Source organism: Eublepharis macularius, chromosome 7 (assembly GCF_028583425.1).
Source record: "Eublepharis macularius isolate TG4126 chromosome 7, MPM_Emac_v1.0, whole genome shotgun sequence".
NCBI lineage: Eukaryota > Metazoa > Chordata > Lepidosauria > Squamata > Eublepharidae > Eublepharis > Eublepharis macularius.
Genome location: NC_072796.1, coordinates 119613497 through 119633322, shown reverse-complemented (window position 1 = coordinate 119633322; position 19826 = coordinate 119613497). Strand labels below are relative to the sequence as shown.

The window sequence follows — 19826 nt, the reverse complement described above, 5'->3', positions numbered from 1 at the left end:
TTGATCCGCTATGGCAGCTTCACTTATCTGAACATGGCCTTCTGCAGATACCATCTTGCACATGGGCCAAATCAACAGCTGCCTATACATGTGTATTCTTTGTGGTGGCCCCTACCGTATGGAACAGCCTACCGGAGGAGATCAGGAAAACTCCCACTCTCCTGGCCCTCTGCACACTATGCACAACTGAAATATCCAAGAGGGCTTTTTTACTCAGATAGGAGAGCTGTACCCTAAGGAAGTGGTCTGAGAGGGATACATCAGTAGAGAGATAGGAACCATAGACCTTACTACTGTGTGCCAGCTGTTGCTTTGGGTATAAACCTACCGTTTAATGCAGTTTAACATGTTAGTTTTAAAATTACTTATGCTGTGTGTCAGCAGCATTTCTTCAACTCTGCATTGGATTTCTGCTGGTTGTGAATCTCAGCAAAGTTGCATATATATACCCTATGACATTGTTTATTGAATTGTCCAGGAAGTTGACGGTACTAACACACTGTATAATCTTCCTTGGGTCTCAGTGAGAAAGGCGGACTATACATAATGTAAATACATAAATAAAAAGCAAGCAACCATCACAAACTCCTTTGCAAACCAGTTGGAGACTGCACAGTAGCTTTTTTGCAACTTACTATTTGGTTGAACGCCATGCCTAATTAAGAGGATGAAAGTTTCCCAGTAACCAGGTCATTTGGGGTCTGGGATGGTGTGTCGAATGGAAACTGGAGGAAGGCGGTCCCCCCCCCCGCTGTTCCCAATACTCAGCCTTTTTAGAAACTCTCTGCACATTTGTGTAGCACAATGGGAGGGGGAATCAATGCTTGTTTCCCTGGAAAATTGAGATATGGGGATAGTGTTCTGACCAGTGCTGAAAAGGTTTCTAATTAGTGCAAAGAAACAGAATCACCCACAATTAAAGTATCCTTAACTAGGCAGTGTATGGGGTGAAGTTTTCTTGTGCAAGTAGCCATTTAATATATGAATAAACAAGGAGGCTGTTGCTGTTACAGATTATATTAAGCTGTTAATATTACTGATCTAGCTACTGTGGAAATACATAGGAGTTTTCCAGGAAGACTCAATCAATGTCTCAAAAAAGTGTTTCAAATACTACTTGTTAGTTCTGATTATAAGTTCAAAATTTAAGTCCAACATTTGCCTTGAACTTTTATTAAATGCAAATACCATTTAAGCAGTTTTCAATATCATACTTAGGTGTTCTTTTGAGGGAAAAAAATGTGAGAATTAACAATAGCATCTGATTTAGATTCTATAAATGAGTAGAAGTGCCTTGAGGGTAAACGATCTTTTTCTTCCAACCCCACAATAAAGCATAGATGACTAAATTAAAAATTGTGTGTGTATTTTAAACAGTTTTTAAAGAAAAAAAATAACCTGATGGAGAATGAGGGCAAGGGTAATGTAAGACTTAGTTTGTAATGAGATGTATGAGTTTAATCAGTGATATAATTGCTTTCATGTTAACTATGTGATATGTGGGTCTAATTTTATTTTTTCTAATAGGAGTGCAGTTCACCTTTCACACCTTTCACTTGGAAGATCATCACGACTACTTACTAATCACGGAGAACGGCAGCTTCACACGGCCACTGGCACGCCTGACTGGCTCAGAACTTCCATCAGCAATCAACGCTGGTCTCTATGGAAATTTCAGGGCTCAGTTGCGCTTCATTTCTGACTTTTCAATATCATATGAAGGATTTAATATTACTTTCTCTGGTAAGAGAACAAAATGAGGCATTTGTACAAAGTGCTTGCTATCGTACTGAACTTGGCCTGGAAGGAAAGGAGAGGGAAAGGGAAAGATCAAAGATGAAAATATATATCGAAAAATGCCCTTTAAAAACACATCTTCTTTACAAATGATTTTGTTGTCATTTCTGTAATATAAATCCTAGTTTGTCTGCTGTGGCAGTCATAATGGATGCCAAAGAAAATCATAATAAACTGCACAGAAAGTTATTAAGTGAGAAAATTATGTTGCATCAAAATGATTTCAAGTCTTATTTCAAGAAGTGATATTTCCAAAGGAGCCCATGAGGAAATTGGTCATGAGTTTATGCTGCACAATAATTTAGGTTCATTTTATGTGTTGGGATTCATACTATCAGAGGCATTTTTAGCTATTATAGGAATGGCAAGCATGCCTCTTGCAGATACTATAAACATTTCTAGGCATGATTTTTAAATTGTAGCTGAATTGCCTATTTACTTATAGGAACATTTATTTTGAAAATTTACCTGAAGTCTAAATTGATTCTCAGGTACAACTGCATGTTTGGTAATAAGGCAGAGATCAAGTACGAAGCAGACCTGTAAAGAGATTTTGGAACAAGAACGTGATTAGTTTTTTTTTTTAATTCTCTCACAGAATATAACCTTGAACCCTGTGAGGATCCTGGGACTCCTCAATTCGGAAGCAGAATAGGGTTTAACTTTGGAGTTGGAGACACTTTAACATTCTCCTGTTCATCTGGATACCGCTTAGAGGGAACTTCAGAGATCATCTGTCTTGGTGGTGGCCGACGTGTTTGGAGTGCACCTCTGCCCAGGTGTGTGGGTACGTGGTCAGCTGCTTTCATTTGCTTGTATGTGTAGTCATTGTCCATGGAGTTGCAAATATACAGCATGGATAAGGATGGTAACACACCTCTTATTTCTGATACAATTATATTCTATATTTCACCCATGTGTTTTCAACACGTTGGGGAGTTCTCTGTATAGCCGACTGTTGCTCTTTAGCATTCATTATGTGGGGGGGAGTGATAAATATGTTCATATGTTGATCAATTATAAATGAAGTTAATATTCTATATAATAAAGTTTTTAAAATAATTCAAAGTATAGGCAAGCCTTAGAATTTTAATGATGATCTATCAATTTTGTCATAGTGGTAGTTAGTTTTTGAGGGGGGAAAGTACTTCATGTTTGTGGTATCTTTATTGAGGTTTCCAGAACAATTGTTCTTGATAATTAGGGAAGGTTTTCCATGATCTATGCTTAACACAACAAAGCTGAACACTGTGTAACAATGTTCCTTTCCACTGTAATTAAAAACAAGCCTGCAAAAAAAAAATGAAATGCTGTATCAAAATACAGTTTCATTCCAGAATTATCTCAAAAGTTTCTTCTGCCTTTGGAAGGGATACATTGTTCTTTCTTCTTCGACTCTTTAACTTTTTCTTACCCCACCCCCCTCCATTAACTCTGGTGAATTGCTGCAAATTGCAAATACTAAGATTTTTGCCATGTCTGGAAATCTTATCTCTTCTGGGGAACAGAAGTGAAAGGGACTTAGAGGGGCCAAATTCATTCTGAAACATGTATCTTAGGCCAATTTGGATATGCCGAGACCCCATTGCTTCAGTTTTAAACTCAAATTGATGTCAGCAGAAGGCACTCGAAGCACACATGCACCATTTTTGTGTGTGCTCTGGAACAGCCTTAGTCAAAAACTTCAGGGAAATAATAAATGTGCTATTATAAGAAAAGCAACACAATTTGAAAAAAAAAATAGGTGATTTAAAAATTATTGTTATTAATAATTACTACAAGGGAAGTAGGGAGAAAACATGTGTAGAGCTTCATTTTTCTGTGGAGAATTGTCCATTTCTGAAAAGTCTTTGTTTCATAAAATTAATAATAATGAATAGATGTCATTGCCAATCCAATATCTATCTATCTATCTATCTATCTATCTATCTATCTATCTATCTATCTATCTATCTATCTATCTATCTATCTATCTATCTATCTATCTATCTATCTATCTATCTATCTATCTACATACATATACATATACATATACATATACATATACATATACATATACATATACATATACATATATTCAAATTTGCAAAGATTTAAAAACCAGCAGAAATTCAAAACAGAGCTGAAGAAATGTTGAAATGGAGCATAAGCGATTAGGTATGCTAGACAGTTTCTAAGTTGTAATTAATATTTTTCATGTGATTTCCCCAAGGAATTGTGCAAGAGACTGCATATATATTTTACTGGTTGATAAACAGGGTGGGAGTGGATATATAATATAACCACAAATACATCTATAAATTTAAAGTGTGTCTTATGAATTCACTTGATTGAGTGTGCAGGTTGAATCAAAACTAAGGGTTAGATCCAGCCAGCTTTTCAGCTGCTGAAAAAGCATAACCAGCATAACCTCGAAAAATGTTATGCTGGGGATCCTTAGACTTGTAGGGACACATGGTAAGATGGAAAATTGTGGAAGATTGACTGGAAATGCTGACTGGATGTAATAGCAAAGTAAAAAATCTTATTTATACATCTTTCACATTGTGAAAGGGATATTGTAATCTCCAATCTGTTATGAAACTAATAAATAATGCAAATGATACTACAGAGACAACTGAGATGGTCTAGTAGCTTCTGTGGAAGAAACTTACATTATGTTGAAATGGATGAGTTGACACGTGCAGTTCTCTGGATGCGCTAACATTAGTATGTCAAAAATTTTCAGTATTTGGGGGTATTTTTTTTTCTTTTACATTTAAACACTGTCACCCAAGTATATGTATATTGTCTTTATGTTTTTGGAGATATTATCCCTATAATAATAGTTTCCTTATAAAGCTCTGAATTTAAACCACAATTGGTCTTTCTTGCCTTAAAATCAGCTCGTTGTTGTCGTTGTTGTTGTTGTTGTTGTTGTTGTTGTTTGCATTTGGGAAATAAAGCTATCATGAGGTGCTTTTTAAATTTTACTTGAAGTATTTACTTTCTTCGGAATGGCAGGACTCAAAGTGGCTTACTAAATGTAAGTTGAAATAAAAATACTAAATCAGATTACGTTTTATTTCAGGCATTGAATAGTTTTCCAAGCCCTCCTCACTCAGTTCTCAGAAAACCCACATCGCTGATTACCACATAGTTAATTTTTTCCAGCAACCATTGCTATTGCAATTTTGCCATAGTATTCCACATCTGACTACACTGTCAGTGATGTACATTAGGCTTGGCATTTGTATATGTGGAGAGAGATCAAAGTAATACATTTACGCTTACAATTCATCTCCAGATATTAGTAATTTGGTATTAGGTTGCATTTTACAGTCCCAGCTTTACCATAACTGAAATAATTTATGTTCTCTATTGAGCTATACCTCAAATTCTGCTTTACCTGCAGCTGAATGTGGAGCATCTGCAACAAATAATGAAGGGATTTTGCTGTCCCCCAATTACCCACTCAACTATGAAAACAACCATGAATGTATTTACAGCATTCAAGTACAAGCAGGGAAGGGAATCAATATCTCTGCCAGAACCTTTCATTTAGCACAAGGAGATGTTCTTAAGGTAGGTTACAACATTCATTATTTCAAAATGTATGATACTCATCTTTTTATTTCATTGATAAAGGCAATATTTAACCGAATGTTTTTATTATTTCCTTTTTTGCGTGTATGGGTCTGTGTGTAACACACTTTTAAGCATTTACTGCTAAGTAGTCTTTGCTCTATTTTCTCGTGTTGTTTAATCCACTCCATTGCAGAAGAAATATAATTATATTCTGTGGCTAGTACTATAGTCTTAGTTAGTACTATGGTCTTTCCCCCCATTTTTGCCCAGAACTTATTTAAATACAGCACAATTCCCACCCCACACCCGCAATTTCTCACTGTTTTTTTTTTCTAGATTTACCTGTGTAACATTTTTCTTAATATTTATATGGGATCGCCAAGCTGGCCTGGCCCACTGCCAGTATCACCAATGGGCCAGGCTCTTCATGTGTTTATATGATGACTGGGATACATGCTATGTCCAGTAATGGAACTGGCATCTCTATGGCATGTTTTATCATTTTCCTTCCCCTTGTAATATCAAGATACATTAGCTGTGTGCTTTGGGTCATCTAGTGAGTTTACCTGGAAGCAGCCACCAGAGAAAGAGGTTCAGATGAAGAAAGGTGCTCAGAGTGAGGGATTCTTGGAATTCTGGGCAAGGGGTGAAAACTCAAAAAGTTGATTCTAATCTCAGTGGTGAATATTTCATTTATTATTGCTATTCTATTTATGCTACTTAGCCTATTGATTTTATTATATTGATTTTTTGTTAGCTTCTCTACTGATTTTTAAAAGATGTGCAGAAGTACAAACACACACGCACAGTTTCCTTTGTAAAGCTGAGCAGGCAACCTCTTAAGGCCTGATCCACACATTATAAAGTTATTTTCTGAAGTTCTATGCATCTCGATGAAGAAAGCAATGAGAATTGGGCATATCTTTCAATGACAGAAAGTTACCTTTAGGTATTGTCCCAGTATGCATTACTTTATATTTATTTATATTTCTCATTTTGTTGACCATTCATCCAGTTTGGAAAAGTCCTATTGGAATTCTTCACGGTCTGTTTGATCTTTCCATATTCTGAAAAATTTGATGTTATCAGCAAAATAAAAGCCTCTATTCAGTCAGAGTAGAAAATAAAGAACCGATAGGCTTGCTTTGTATGAGGTAACTTTATCATAAGATGTTCAATGGAAAAAGAAAAAGAAACCTGACTAGTAGTTTCCTTATTTTTTGTTCTTTCCTTATTTAAAAGTTCTTTGAATAGTATTAAATAAGAAATGTATGTGAAAGAGATTGTTGGTCATATTTGTTTCAATGTGCTTTTTAATGAACAAGAGATTGCTATGATTCAGTTTTTTTCTAGTATTCATTTTCTGCTGACGTAAACTGAAACAGTATGCTTTTTAAGTAGAAGATAGACAAGAATTATGATGTAGCTCTTACATGGTTAACTTTTTTTACTTTGTGTCTGAAATGAAGTACAGAAGATGATCAGCTACAAATATAACTCCCACTTAAAGACTGTAAGCATTAAATATAACATATACTGCTGACCAAACTTCTGTTTAATTCTTCATACGCCTGAAATCCCAATTTGAAACTGGCTAAATGTGTTTTACATTTCATCTGAAATACTTCCTTTCTCTCAACACCTTTTCAAGGATATTTGCATGTGAGGGGGGCTCTTTAGGAGTGTAGGAAATTAAATAAATATATAATAAAGAGCTTCCAAATTTACATATAGATTAAATTGTCCTTCCAACTTATAGCTACAGTTAGTCTGTTTGTTCCATCTGAGATCCTTTGGTTCCCTTTTATACTATTGATATAAATGAGAATGTGTCTTTATTTACCAAGATTGTTCAGAGGTTGCCTTTAATATTCATGGCTGCAGAGAGATTGCATTTTGCATTATGCCACTTTTATGACTTGTATAGAAATGGGTATACCAAATGATCATTTATTATGTGTTGATGCCACCATTAAAATATGAGCTTTGGCAAAGTAAACACAGATATTTAAAAGTGCCATTCTGAAATGGAAGTTTGCCCCTGTCTGTTGTCATTCAGGTTTTTAAATATATATATATATTGCAAATTGTCTTAGTTTAAAAGGAATAAGGATCATAAGAGACATTCTGTGTAAACATATAATAAGGAGATACAGCAGCCTTGATCTGTCTCATAATGGAAATAGGGATGTTGGAATTAAGCAAGGCCAATTTGTTTTACAGATATATGATGGAAGGGACAATACAGCACACTTGCTGGGGGCTTTTACTGGAGCATCACTGAGAGGATTGACGCTGAGCAGCACTTCCAATCATCTTTGGCTTGAATTTAATTCAGATTCTGAAGGGACAGATGAAGGTTTTCAACTTGTATATACCAGTAAGTATTTCGAAACCATGAAGATACTGGTTATGGGAGTGATGAGCTTTCTGTCCCTCTTGGTGAATATGAGAGATGCAAGTTTGTGTGGAATGGTTAATGGAAGATCTCCATCATAGTGCCAAATCAATGGGGTCATGGTTGTTGCATCACTGTAAATATTCAGGTGGTTATTTGAGACCCTCAAAAATCAAGCTCTCATGATTTATTTGCCTTACACAGTCGTAACAACAACCAAAAAAGTGGTCTTCCATGCCTCCACAGCTGTGCAAATCCATCTTAAAACAGCATTCATTTTGTTCAAGTCAAACAGATCATTCTGGTAACATTAACATCTACAATGTGTGTCATTTACAAGAAAGGACTGACCTTAAGCATACAGGTATGTTAAACTCTATGCTACTGTGCCCATACAAACTTGGGGCCCAGATCTACTCAAGGCTGGATTTGCAAACCCAAGGAGGTGGGGGAGCAACATGAGGCACCATGGTCTTCAGCTGGCAGTGTGGTATGGACAATCCCAGAAGAATCTTCTCCAGTGCGGTCTCCTGCAGTGCTTCTTTTCCAGCCAGCCAATCAGGGCCCAGCCAGGTCAAGTTGGAGGCAGGGCCCTGTGGATGGACCAAGAGAGGGGAGTGTTTTTTCTGGTCTGCCTAGCCACTGATTATTCAGGGCCTGCTGCACCGCCTGCCTCAGTCTGGCTTTCTTCTCTGTCCCTCCCTTGTTTAAGCATGTTCATGGTCTGTTAGCTTCAGGTTGTTGGTTTCTGTTGAATCTTGTGATGTTATCTCATTTCTTACCATCACAACTTCATGGCTGATGGTATCAGTATTGGACCAAATCCATTTAGGGGCAATGGCGTGTGTCCCTGCTTCCTCCTGTTGGGGATCCCCTTAAGGGATCTTGGAGTGAGGATTGGTGGGGACATGTCCAACTTGGGGGTGTATCAGGACACCCCCCACTCTCAAGTGGCAGAGGGAACCATGCAATTGCATACTCCCATGTGGAGCCTGACATCCTGCCATCCCACGATATCTCCAGCGGGCAGGTCTGCCAGTATCTGGATCTATTGCCCTACCATGCACCAAGGGTCTGACAGCTGTAATCAATAAAGTTCTTAACTCCAACATGGTGTTTGCATGTCTGTCCCTTCTGCATCTTCCCCCTGGGTCTGAAACATGATATTCTCTTTCTGATTATAACTAGTCTATCCTAAGTCAATTTTCACTGTAATTTGGGGGGGGGAGCTATTGAACTGACATATGCCCTCTATCATGATTGGAGCATAGACCTTTTTTATATATCAATCCATCCCTTTGAAAAATAGGAAGGAGAGAAGGCAGGGCAATAAAACACCACTTGCTCAAACTGACAGCCCTCTTGAGATGTTTGCTTCACTGAAATCCTTGGGATAAATAAATGTATGTTGTTTTAGCAATCTGGTACCATCATAAAACTGGCTTCATGTTCTACGTGTGCATATGTGACCAAAGGCCAGTTTAGCCTTGGAGGAGGAGAGTATAAAGGGGCTTGGCAGCCCTTGGTCTATGTGTTTCAGTAGCTCTGGAATGGAAAATGGAGGGTCTAAAAGGACAAGCTTGCTTTCACCTTCCCCAAGCATGGAATGCCCATCCCAACAGGGGTTGCCTCAGGTACTGTTAGGTAACTTTCAACATGGCTGTTAGACATTAGCAATTTTCTGTTCTTTCTTTTCTTTTACTTAGTTGCAAGCCTAGTGCAAGGCAACTTTCTATATACTATGTGCTCCTTATATTTCATATTTCTGTACTTCATATTTTTGTACTTCAATAAGACCTTTTTTTGGTGAAGTGAAGCTGTGCCAACAGGTCCTCGCTCACGGACCTTTTCCTTGAGCAATAGCTAGTGCTCTGTACATGCTCAGGAGCTCACCAGTTCCCCAATACCTGGTGAAGGGTCAAGCTTGTTTAGTTTGGGTGGAAGCATGCTACCTGGAGAAATTAGTGGTCAAGAGGGAGGAAGAAGCCCCCTGCTTTGATGCACCTCTTGGATCAACATAAAAATAACACTCAGTAGACATTCCCAGTGTTGCATTTTTTTCAAGTTTGCTGAGTGAGCTATAGGCTGCAACTTCTTTGTGAGAGAAAAGCCAACTGCATACCCAGCAGGTTAGATTTACAAATCAACCTTTTTATTAAACACGGTAACCAGTGCTGGTTCCAGATTTTGGGGGGTCCTGGGCAGAAACACCTCTGTGCCCACTCCTAGGCTCCCCTTCTTGTGTTCCCACCCACATACTCCCTATGTGTTCTTGCTTTGCTTGCTCACAAGCTCTCCCAACACCTGCAGTCACAGCTGCCAACACTGCTTGCATGCCCTTTTCCCTGATTATGTTGGGTGACGGGTGCAGCTAGGTGTGCTACTACCATGGCCACTAGAATGCTTTGTGCATTACCTACATGTAGCTGGGAGAAGAGGTGACAAAAGTGATCTGTGAGTAGGGAGTCAGCAACAATTGGCCCCAACAGAAGCCACGGGCCCTAGCAGCTGTCCCATCTTGCCATATGCTGATGCTGGCCCTGAAGGTAGCCCGCTACACTACCAGCAGCAAATAATCAAGTAAAAGGATACAAAATGACATATTACCTTATCCATGGGACTTAAGGATACCAACTGAAGCTGCAAGGTGGCCAACCGGACCCTTCAGAAGTACAGATCATGTCTGGTCTTCTCAGGGATGCCAAGGAGGAAGTTAACACCCACGATCATGCCCAGCTTTGCTCTTGCTGTGGTTGAAAAGCAAAGAAACAAATCTGATTTTATGAGATGATGTTTTACTCCAGCCTTCTCTCTCCCTAGATTGCTTCTATTGGCTGTATGGTCCACTTTTAATGAAAAATGCATCAATTGCTTTCAATGGAGAGGTGAAAAGCTCATTTATACCATCTCCTCACTACTATCTTTTTGCAGATGTTCTGACCACATCTTGTCCAAAGTGTTTTCTGCATGGTCAGTTTACGGCAATTCAGATTCCATTCTGCTTCTCTCAGTCTCCAGAGTTCCACACAAGAAAAGGAGGCATGAGATACAGAATCTAACTTCCCCAGCCTTCCACAACATTTTTCCCTGTGCATATACGGTGACTTGTTTTTAAGTCGCCATTAAGCCACTGTTGATGCATCTTATGTGTGTGCAGAATTCTTAGTCCAGTACTGCTTCTCTTCCCCTCTCCACTTTTCCTTTCCTGGGTGTTGATTGGTTGGCTGCCCAGTGGACACCACTCATTTCCCAGCTCTCCACATCTGTGTTGTTTTTTTTAAAATAAGGGAAGGGTCATAACACTGTGATATTATTTCTCATATGGTTGTACTGCAAATTCATGAGCCCGCAAATTATACTTTTCTCAACTGACTGACTCTGGTGTTAGGAGAGGTCTGAGCATACAACATCCTCCCCTTTAAAAAAAAAAGGGAAGAGTTGCAGCACTGAAATATTTGTGCATTTTACCCCTTTAAGCAATTTCCGTCCCATTCTCTGATGGTGAAGCACATACCCCACTGATTGTTTCTTGGATTTACTTTTTTCCCCCTTCCTTTATAACTGAGGCTCATGATCATGGTGATTTGGAAACTGGAGGGAAGGGCTTTCTCTCATGAATCCACCCTCCCCATCCAAAAACAGAGCCACATGATGTGAGGAAGCCAGTGAGAATGCTGTTTTGTTTGGGCAGCAACATTTGAACATTTTGCTCTGGCAGAGAGGTGCTATTTTGCACCAAGCAGACAATTCAAACCACACTAACAGCACTGGCAGCTAGAAATATCTGTAAATGGAACAAGTGCGAAAAGATCTTTGTAGGTTTCACTCCTGAACTCCGCTGCCAGTTTCCTCTCTAGAATTCTTAAAAAAAAAACAAAAAACGTGGGCACAGGACTGTCCAGCAAATACAAGGAGAGAGAGAGGATGGTAGGCATGCTGGGTTCTTGCATTGTAACATTACAACACATGTGGCAGCCACTGCAAAAGACAGCTCCATACAGACACATTTCAGCTCATCCAGAATAACAAAGCAGATGCCAGATTACTTGGGAGGAGAGATGGGCATAAACCAAAACATGAACCAAAGTTTGTGACGAACCAGGCTGGTTCACGGTTCATGAACCGGCGGTTCGTCACAGCCCATTTCTGACGAGCTGCCCCAAACTTTAGGCTGGTTCATTTGGTTCGGTTTTTGGTTCATCACTGCAGAGAGCCTGGCACCGATCAATCAATTTCCTAGGCAACAGGGGATGGACTTCCTGCAGACCTTCTGCTGATCTGGAAGTGGCCTTCTGCTGTCCCGCAAGTGACCTTCTGCTAACCTGGAAGTGACGATTTGTTGGCCTGGATGTCATGTTTTCACGAACACAATGAACCGGTTTGCGAAACAGGGCAGGTTTGTGAAAGTTCGTGAAATGCGATGAACCATGAACCGCATGGTTCATTTTTTCCCGGTCCATGTCCATCTCTACTTGGGAGTCATGCAGTGCACAATGTCGAAACCCCAAGCCAATTCTGCACTTATCAGCATGAATACTCAGAAGTTCCAGCTTAAAGTAGTCATGAGGAAAGGACATAAAGCAAGGATACTTTCATGTGTCTGTGTGGTAAAACAAGATTTTAGCAATTCCTATCCATTCCTGTTCCATCTTTAACCAGACTATCTTTGCATGTTGCTTCAAACAGCAGTTTCTGATCTAAATTACTACTTTGTGTAAGCATTCCCTCCAGTTTTCCAGACATTCATGAAATATACCCTCATAGACACTTTGGCCAGGTTAACCTTATAGTTAATGTCTCTTTTTTCTTTCTTCCAAATACTTACTAGAGGATCTATCAACACGTGGCTCTATCCAGTTCTTAATCACATTTTAGCAAATTACATTTATAGCACAATGGCCTTTTTACATCTGAAAACACCTTTTTTTCAGCTGTTGCTCCTGAGCTTTTAATTCCTTAGATAAATTCTGACTGGAGGTGGGGGTATCTTGAACCCTTAATTCAGGAGCTCATGTTACAGTTCAGTCCTATGCAGTCCTTTAAGTCCCCTGATATCATTAGTATGAGAAGTGTATAACTCTGTTTTTGACTGCATTGTGAGAGTTCTCTTTAGAATTGTGCTGTGTCCGCAATGTTATGCAATGATTTCATTATAGCTTCTTGCTAATGAATTCCTTTATCTGTTGTTCAAAAAAGAACCTATCCAGATTAGTTGCTTTCCTACATGTTCTACCCCATATCTGTAACTATTGTGTGGTAAAATCCTCCTTACCACTTGGTAGGTGACCCTATTTTTTGCTAGCTGTCCTACCGTTTTAAGCCTTGCCGATGCTGTAATTTGCATATGCACTGCAGCGATGCAAACTGTTCCAAACTCCATCCAGGGAGAATCCAGAGAAGCACCTGAGCTGAGGCAAGAGCACTTGGTGGAGAGCTGAAGCTAGAAGGTATATTTGGAAGGCAATCATGTCTACTGAAGCCCCCTTCGCAGTCACCTGCATGGAGTGTGCCATGTTTGTTCTCCCAGAAGAGAAGACAGAGTTCACTTGCCAGAAGTGTAAGCTGGTCAGAGTTTTGGAAGAAAAGGTTCAGAGCCTGGAGGAGAGGGTCACCACCCTTCAGGAGATCAAGGAGGGAGAGGATTTTATTGACAACAGCCTGGGGGCTCTGCACAGCCAAGAAGAGGAAAGTCAAGGAGGAGGAGTAAGAGTCGATCTCCCTTCTGAGCCTCCTCTCAGATCTACAGTACAAACCCGAAGGCGTCAACGAAGAAGATGCTCTGGTCCACTTGAGCTCAAGAATTGCTTTGAAGTGCTAGAGATGGTGACAGAGGTGACAGTGGAAGGAGAACCACCAAGATCTGGAAGAGGGAGTGCAGAAGACATGGGGCCACATGGAAGTGGAAAAAAAATGGAAGGTGGCAGTCGTCGGGGACTCCTTGCTCAGGGGTATAGAACGCCATGTCTCTGGGCCAGATCCCCTATTCCGAGAGATGTGTTGCTTGCCGGGAGCCAGAATTCAGGATATTACCAACCGGCTGCCAAAACTCATCAAGCCTGCTGATAAGTACCTATTTGTGCTGATTCATGTGGGAACGAACGACACGGCTTCGAATACTGTTGCAAGAATTAAAGAGGATTATGAAGCCCTTGGAAGGCAGTTGAAGACATTGTGGGCTCAGGTGGTATTCTCTTCTATCCTTCCAGTCACAGGAAGAGGAGCACACCGGGAGCGGACCATACTTGAGGTGAATCGCTGGCTGAGATGGTGGTGCCGGCAGGAGCGCTTTGGGTTCTGGGACCATGGGATAGGTTTTCTTAGAGAAGGCTTTCTAGCACATGATGGGCTTCACCTCTCAAGGGCAGGGAAGAAAACGTTTGGAACGAACCTGGAAAACTTCATCAGGAGAGCTTTAAACTGATGCCGCAAGGGGCAGGGGACGATCGACATGGCGACTTCAATGATCAAGTGAACACAGTGGGGACCCACCTGGGTAGGGAAGGTCAAACAAAGGTACAAGGCTACAAGTGTCTATATACCAATGCCCAAAGTATGGACAATAAGAAAGAAGAGCTTGAGCTTCTATTGCAAACAGAGGGCTATGATATAGTAGGAATTACTGAAACTTGGTGGGATGATTCCCATGACTGGCATGTGCTAGTGGATGGGTATGAGTTGTTCAAGAAAAACCGGAAGTGTAGAAGAGGAGGTGGAGTGGAGTTGTATGTGAGGAGAGGGCTTGATTGTCAAGAAGATATGGAGAATGGGGTGGACAGCCCGGTGGAAAGTATATGGGTAGAAATAAGGGGAGGAAGGACAAAGGGTATTATTGTTGGAGTCTGCTACAGACCACCTGACCAGCGAGAAGAAATGAATGCTGCCCTCTTTGAACATATTGGCAGAGTATCCAGACATCAGAACCTTGTAATTATGGGTGACTTCAACTTCCCCGATGTGTGCTGGGAGACCGGCTCAGCAAAGCGTCATGAATCACGCAATTTCATGACCTGCCTGGCAGATAACTTCCTTTTTCAAAAGGTGGAGGAAGCTACAAGGGGTTCAGCCATACTAGACTTGATATTAACCAACAGGGAAGAATTGGTAGATGAGATGAAGGTGGTGGGGACCTTAGGGGGAAGTGACCATGTCCTTCTTGAATTCCAGTTGCTGCGGGGAGCCAAGGAAGTTCATAGCCAGACTCATAGGTTAGATTTCCGTAGGGCCAACTTCAATGAACCCAGAGGCTTGATGAGAGTCATTCCGTGGGGGAGTGTGCTGGAAGGGAAAGGAGCGAGTGAAGGGTGGGCCTTTCTCAAACATGAGCTTTTGCAAGCTCAAGTCCTCACTATCCCAGCAAGACGGAAACATGGTAAAGGCTCCAAGAAACCGATGTGGATGCACAGAGAGCTCCAGAATAAGCTAAGGGAGAAAAAGGAAATGTTCAGGAAATGGAGAGAAGGACAGACCTCTAAAGAGGAGTATATGAGGGTTACTAGGTACTGCAGATCAGCCATCAGAGAGGCCAAAGCTCAGTACGAGCTGGGTCTGGCCAGGAGGGCTCGCTACAATAAGAAAAACTTCTACAGATATATGAGAAGCAAACGCAAGGTAAAAGAGGCAATTGGACCGCTGTTGGGAGTAGATGGAGAAACTCTGATGCAGGACAGAGAAAAAGCAGACAGGCTTAATGACTTTTTTGCCTCTGTTTTCTCCCTGAAGAACTCAGGCACATCTAGAGATAGTAGAAAATGTGGCAGGACACCTGAGTGGCTAATTGACATTGATAGAGAGGTAGTGGAGAGGCATCTGGCTGCAATGGATGAATACAAATCCCCTGGGCCGGATGGGGTGCACCCAAGAGTGCTGAAAGAACTTTCCAGAGAACTTGCAGAACCCCTGTCCATCATCTTCAAGGCCTCCTGGAGGACTGGAGATGTGCCACAAGATCGGAGAAGAGTGAATGTTATCTCAATCTTTAAGAAAGGGAGGAAGGATGACCCGGGAAACTACAGGCTGGTCAGTCTGACTTCTGTTGCTGGGAAGATATTAGAGCAGATTTTAAAGGGATCAATCGGTAAGCATCTGAAGGACCACTCAGTGATCTGGGGAAGTCAGCATGGTTTTGTTCCTAACAGATCTTGCCAGACCAACCTGGTTTCCTTCTTTGATCGAGTGACCAGCTTACTGGATCGGGGGAACTCTGTTGACGTGATTTATCTGGATTTCAGTAAAGCTTTTGATAAGGTCCCCCATGACATTCTGATGGGCAAACAGGAAGACTGTGGAGTGGACTATAGGACAGTTCGGTGGATAGGGAACTGGTTGGAGGACCACACTCAAAGAGTGGTGGTCAACGGCGTTTCATCAGATTGGAGAGAGGTGTTCAGTGGGGTGCCGCAGGGCTTGGTTTTGGGCCCGGTACTTTTCAATATTTTTATCAATGATCTGGATGAAGGAGTGGAAGGGCTGCTCATTAAATTTGCTGATGATACCAAATTGGGAGTGGTAGCAAACACCCAAGAAGATAGAATTAAAATTCAACAAGACCTGAATACTCTGGAGAAGTGGGCAGCTGTGAATAGGATGCAATTCAACAAAGACAAGTGCACAGTATTACATCTGGGCCACAAAAATGAGAAGCACAAATACTGGATGGGGGATACACTTCTGGGCAGTAGTATATGTGAAAGGGATCTTGGGGTAAGAGTGGACTGTAAACTGAATATGAGCAGTCAGTGTGATGTGGTGGCAAAAAGGCTAATTCAATCCTGGGTTGTATCAAAAGGGCCATAGCATCGAAATCGCAGGAGGTCATAGCCCCTCTCTATACTGCCCTGGTCAGGCCACACCTGCAGTATTTTGTGCAGTTCTGGAGGCCTCACTTCAAAAAGGATGTGGACAAAATCGAGAGGGTGCAGAGGAGAGCGACAAGAATGATCAGGGGTCTGGAGACTGAGCCCTACGAGGAAAGGCTGAGGGCCTTGGGAATGTTTAGTTTGGAGAAGAGGAGGTTGAGGGGGGACATAATTGCTCTCTTTAAATATTTGAAAGGCTGTCATTTGGAGGAGGGCGGGGAGCTGTTCCAGTTGGCAGCAGAGGGTAGGACGTGAAGCAATGGGCACAAAGGCACCCGGCTGGATATTAGGAAAAACTTTTTCACGGTCAGAGTAGTTCAAAAGTGGAATCAGCTGCCTAGGGAGGTGGTGAGCTCCCCTTCACTGGCAGTTTTCAAGAAGAGGCTGGATGAATACTTGTCAGAGATGCTTTAGGCTGATCATGCACTGGGCAGGAGGTTGGACTAGATGGTCTGTATGGCCCCTTCCAATTCTATGATTCTATGATAATCTGGAAGCTGGTTTCCATGCATAGATTATCTTGTGGGATGGGATCCACATGTGCCAGAGGGTGCAGTGGGAGGTAGAAACCCCTGCGTTGAGTCCAACAGATTACAGACAGTTGGCTGTGAAAACACTAGTCACCTGTTTGTGGGGCTGCTTTATCCAAGATTGACCTCTGCTGCCCCGGCAGGAGATAAACGTTTTCCTTGTGTAGAAATTCACACATGCAGCAGCTGATGTGCAGCACGCTATTGCCCATGTGGATCTGTGAAATGGGTCACTGTTCATTTCCTTCAGTATTAATTCCATTGATGGGGCTGGGGCTCAGTGCCAGAGCATCTGCGTTGAATGCAGAAAGTCCCAGGTTCGGTTCCCAGCCTCTCCACTTGAAAGGATCAGTAGGTTCTCTGCATGAGACTTCAGGGAGTCAGCTTCCTAATTTTGTTTGGACATTCATTTGCATAGCAAATAATCCTGAACACTGGGGGCATAGCTCTGTTTATCAACGGGAACAAGATTTCCAACCCAAACCCAGAATATCTGATAGTTTAGCAGCATGTACGTTTTTCAGTATCTTTTTTCTTCCCAGTCAAAGCACAACCCCTGGATTGTTAATCACACTCCCGAACCAAAAGTGGCCTGCATTTCTAATTTTGGTAACACTGCTGTTTTTTGCCCTTACTACAGGTTTTGAGCTTTCTCATTGTGAGGACCCAGGCGTGCCACAATTTGGATACAAGATAAGTGATCAGGGCCACTTTGCCGGCAGCACCATCATTTATGGATGCAATCCAGGCTACACGCTCCATGGAAGTAGTCTTCTTAAGTGCATGACGGGAGAAAGAAGGGCGTGGGACTATCCTCTGCCATCTTGTATCGGTAGTAGAATTCTTTATTAGTTTCAATGAACAGATTCCACTTTGTAAAAGATACTGGAAATGTAACTAACAGACTACCAGTTATTACTTATGTTGGGCAACAGAAACAGACCGCTGTTTCTTGTAACATGGAAGAAGAGTTGGAAAGGTGAACCAGGCCAGCCGCAACTGCTTATGTTAGAATATAAAGGCCACATAAGAGAAGCTTTATCATCTAGATATGATGCAGATTTTCACTGGCCAAAGAAAGGTGGAGTAAGGGTGGATGCAGAGGATCTGAAAGGCAGGCAGAACAGAAAGACAGCTTGCCTTATATGGGATGCTGTTGTAACTATTGCATCATGAGCTATTTGCTCTGCATTATTCATAGCTGATGACTGGATCATTTTGTAATTCTCTTTAAAGACACACACTTAACCATCTGATGTTCCTTACTGCAAAACATGGTCCCTTCATTGTTCATGTGACTTTCTCCTGTTAGTGACCACTGTAAATACCTTGCAAGAAAGGCAATTTGGAATTATTTATCAATAAACAAATCATGATGTAGAAATAGCTTGCTTAGAGTATGACCCTAGTTTTTTGATCATTAGATTAAGATGTCTTTCTCAGCTTTGGGATTGCCTGCTTGCTTAAATAAAATTCCCAAATTACCTTTGGGGAAAAAAAAACCCTAAGTGCTGTATAGCCTACTTAACATAATGCTCTTGGCTGTGAGGCATGCATTTTATTTTTTGTTTGTTTTCCCCATAAGTAGTGCAGCAAATACATTTACTGTGAAATTAGCAACACAGAAATAACAGACATTTTGCTTGAAATATTAACGGAAGCATTAACTGTTGTTATTTTTGATTGCCACTTTATTTTCACCAGCTGAATGTGGAGGTCGTTTTAAAGGAGAATCCTCTGGAAGAATCTTATCTCCAGGCTATCCATTTCCTTATGACAATAATCTGCGTTGCATGTGGATGATTGAAGTTGATCCAGGAAATATCGTCAGGTACTCCAATGACCTCTCGGGTTGTAGAGGGGGGAAAAGATTCTGGCCTTCATGTTGCTGCAAAAAACAGTTTACTAGCTAAAGGCTGCAACCTTGGGCATGATTTTCTGAGGATAACCCTAACCCTAACCACAGCATTACTGCAAGATTTACTTAATAGTAAACATGCATAGGATTTGGCTATATAATTAGAAAGGATAAATATTTTTGTCCAGGTATGTGGGGTGGAAAATTTTCTGGTCCCCTCCATCCCAGTGGAATATTTCCATTTTTAAAAGATTCATCGTTCCATACAATTAGCTTCAAGATATGGGTGTATTTTACTGGCTAATGCATATTTTCTTTATTTGTAAATTGGGATAAAAGGAATAAAAGAGTGGTAAGCTGCAGTACTGCAGCCCAAGCTCTGCTCATGACCCGAGTTGTATCCCGGCGGAAGCTGGGTTCAGGTAGCCTGCTCAAGGTTGACTCAGCCTTCCATGCTTCCAAGATTGGTAAAATGAGTACCCAGTTTCCTGGGGGTAAAGTGTAGATGACTGAGGAAGGCAATGGCAAAGCACCCCGTAAAAAGTCTGCCAAGAAAACATCATGGTGCGACGTCCCCCCATGGATCAGTAATGACTCAGTGCTTGCACAGGGGTCTACCTTTACCTTACCTACCTATAATAATGTAATAGTAGTAACAGTAAATAGTATAGTTAAATTAAGTAATGCATCACAACCCCCGCCCCCAAAGTCTGGACAATACATTTTGCTGCAAAACCCATCAATATTCAGGGCTGCAGTCTGACTTTTGGAAACAGCTACACCAATTGATGTATAGAGATAGCTATTCTGTGAGGTGGAGA

At 41.2% G+C, this 19826-nt stretch overlaps 1 protein-coding gene across 3 annotated transcripts in view; it reads left to right on the top strand.

Moving 5' to 3' along the window:
• CSMD3 (CUB and Sushi multiple domains 3) overlaps positions 1-19826 on the top strand; it is a 922268-nt gene that overhangs the window by 619729 nt on the left and 282713 nt on the right. For all 3 annotated transcript variants that reach the window (XM_054984891.1, XM_054984890.1, XM_054984889.1), the window contains 6 exons: positions 1528-1743; positions 2396-2584; positions 5192-5361; positions 7588-7744; positions 17788-17979; positions 18852-18978. In XM_054984891.1, the coding sequence (XP_054840866.1) occupies positions 1528-1743; positions 2396-2584; positions 5192-5361; positions 7588-7744; positions 17788-17979; positions 18852-18978 (1051 nt within the window). The remainder of the gene's footprint in view (positions 1-1527; positions 1744-2395; positions 2585-5191; positions 5362-7587; positions 7745-17787; positions 17980-18851; positions 18979-19826) is intronic.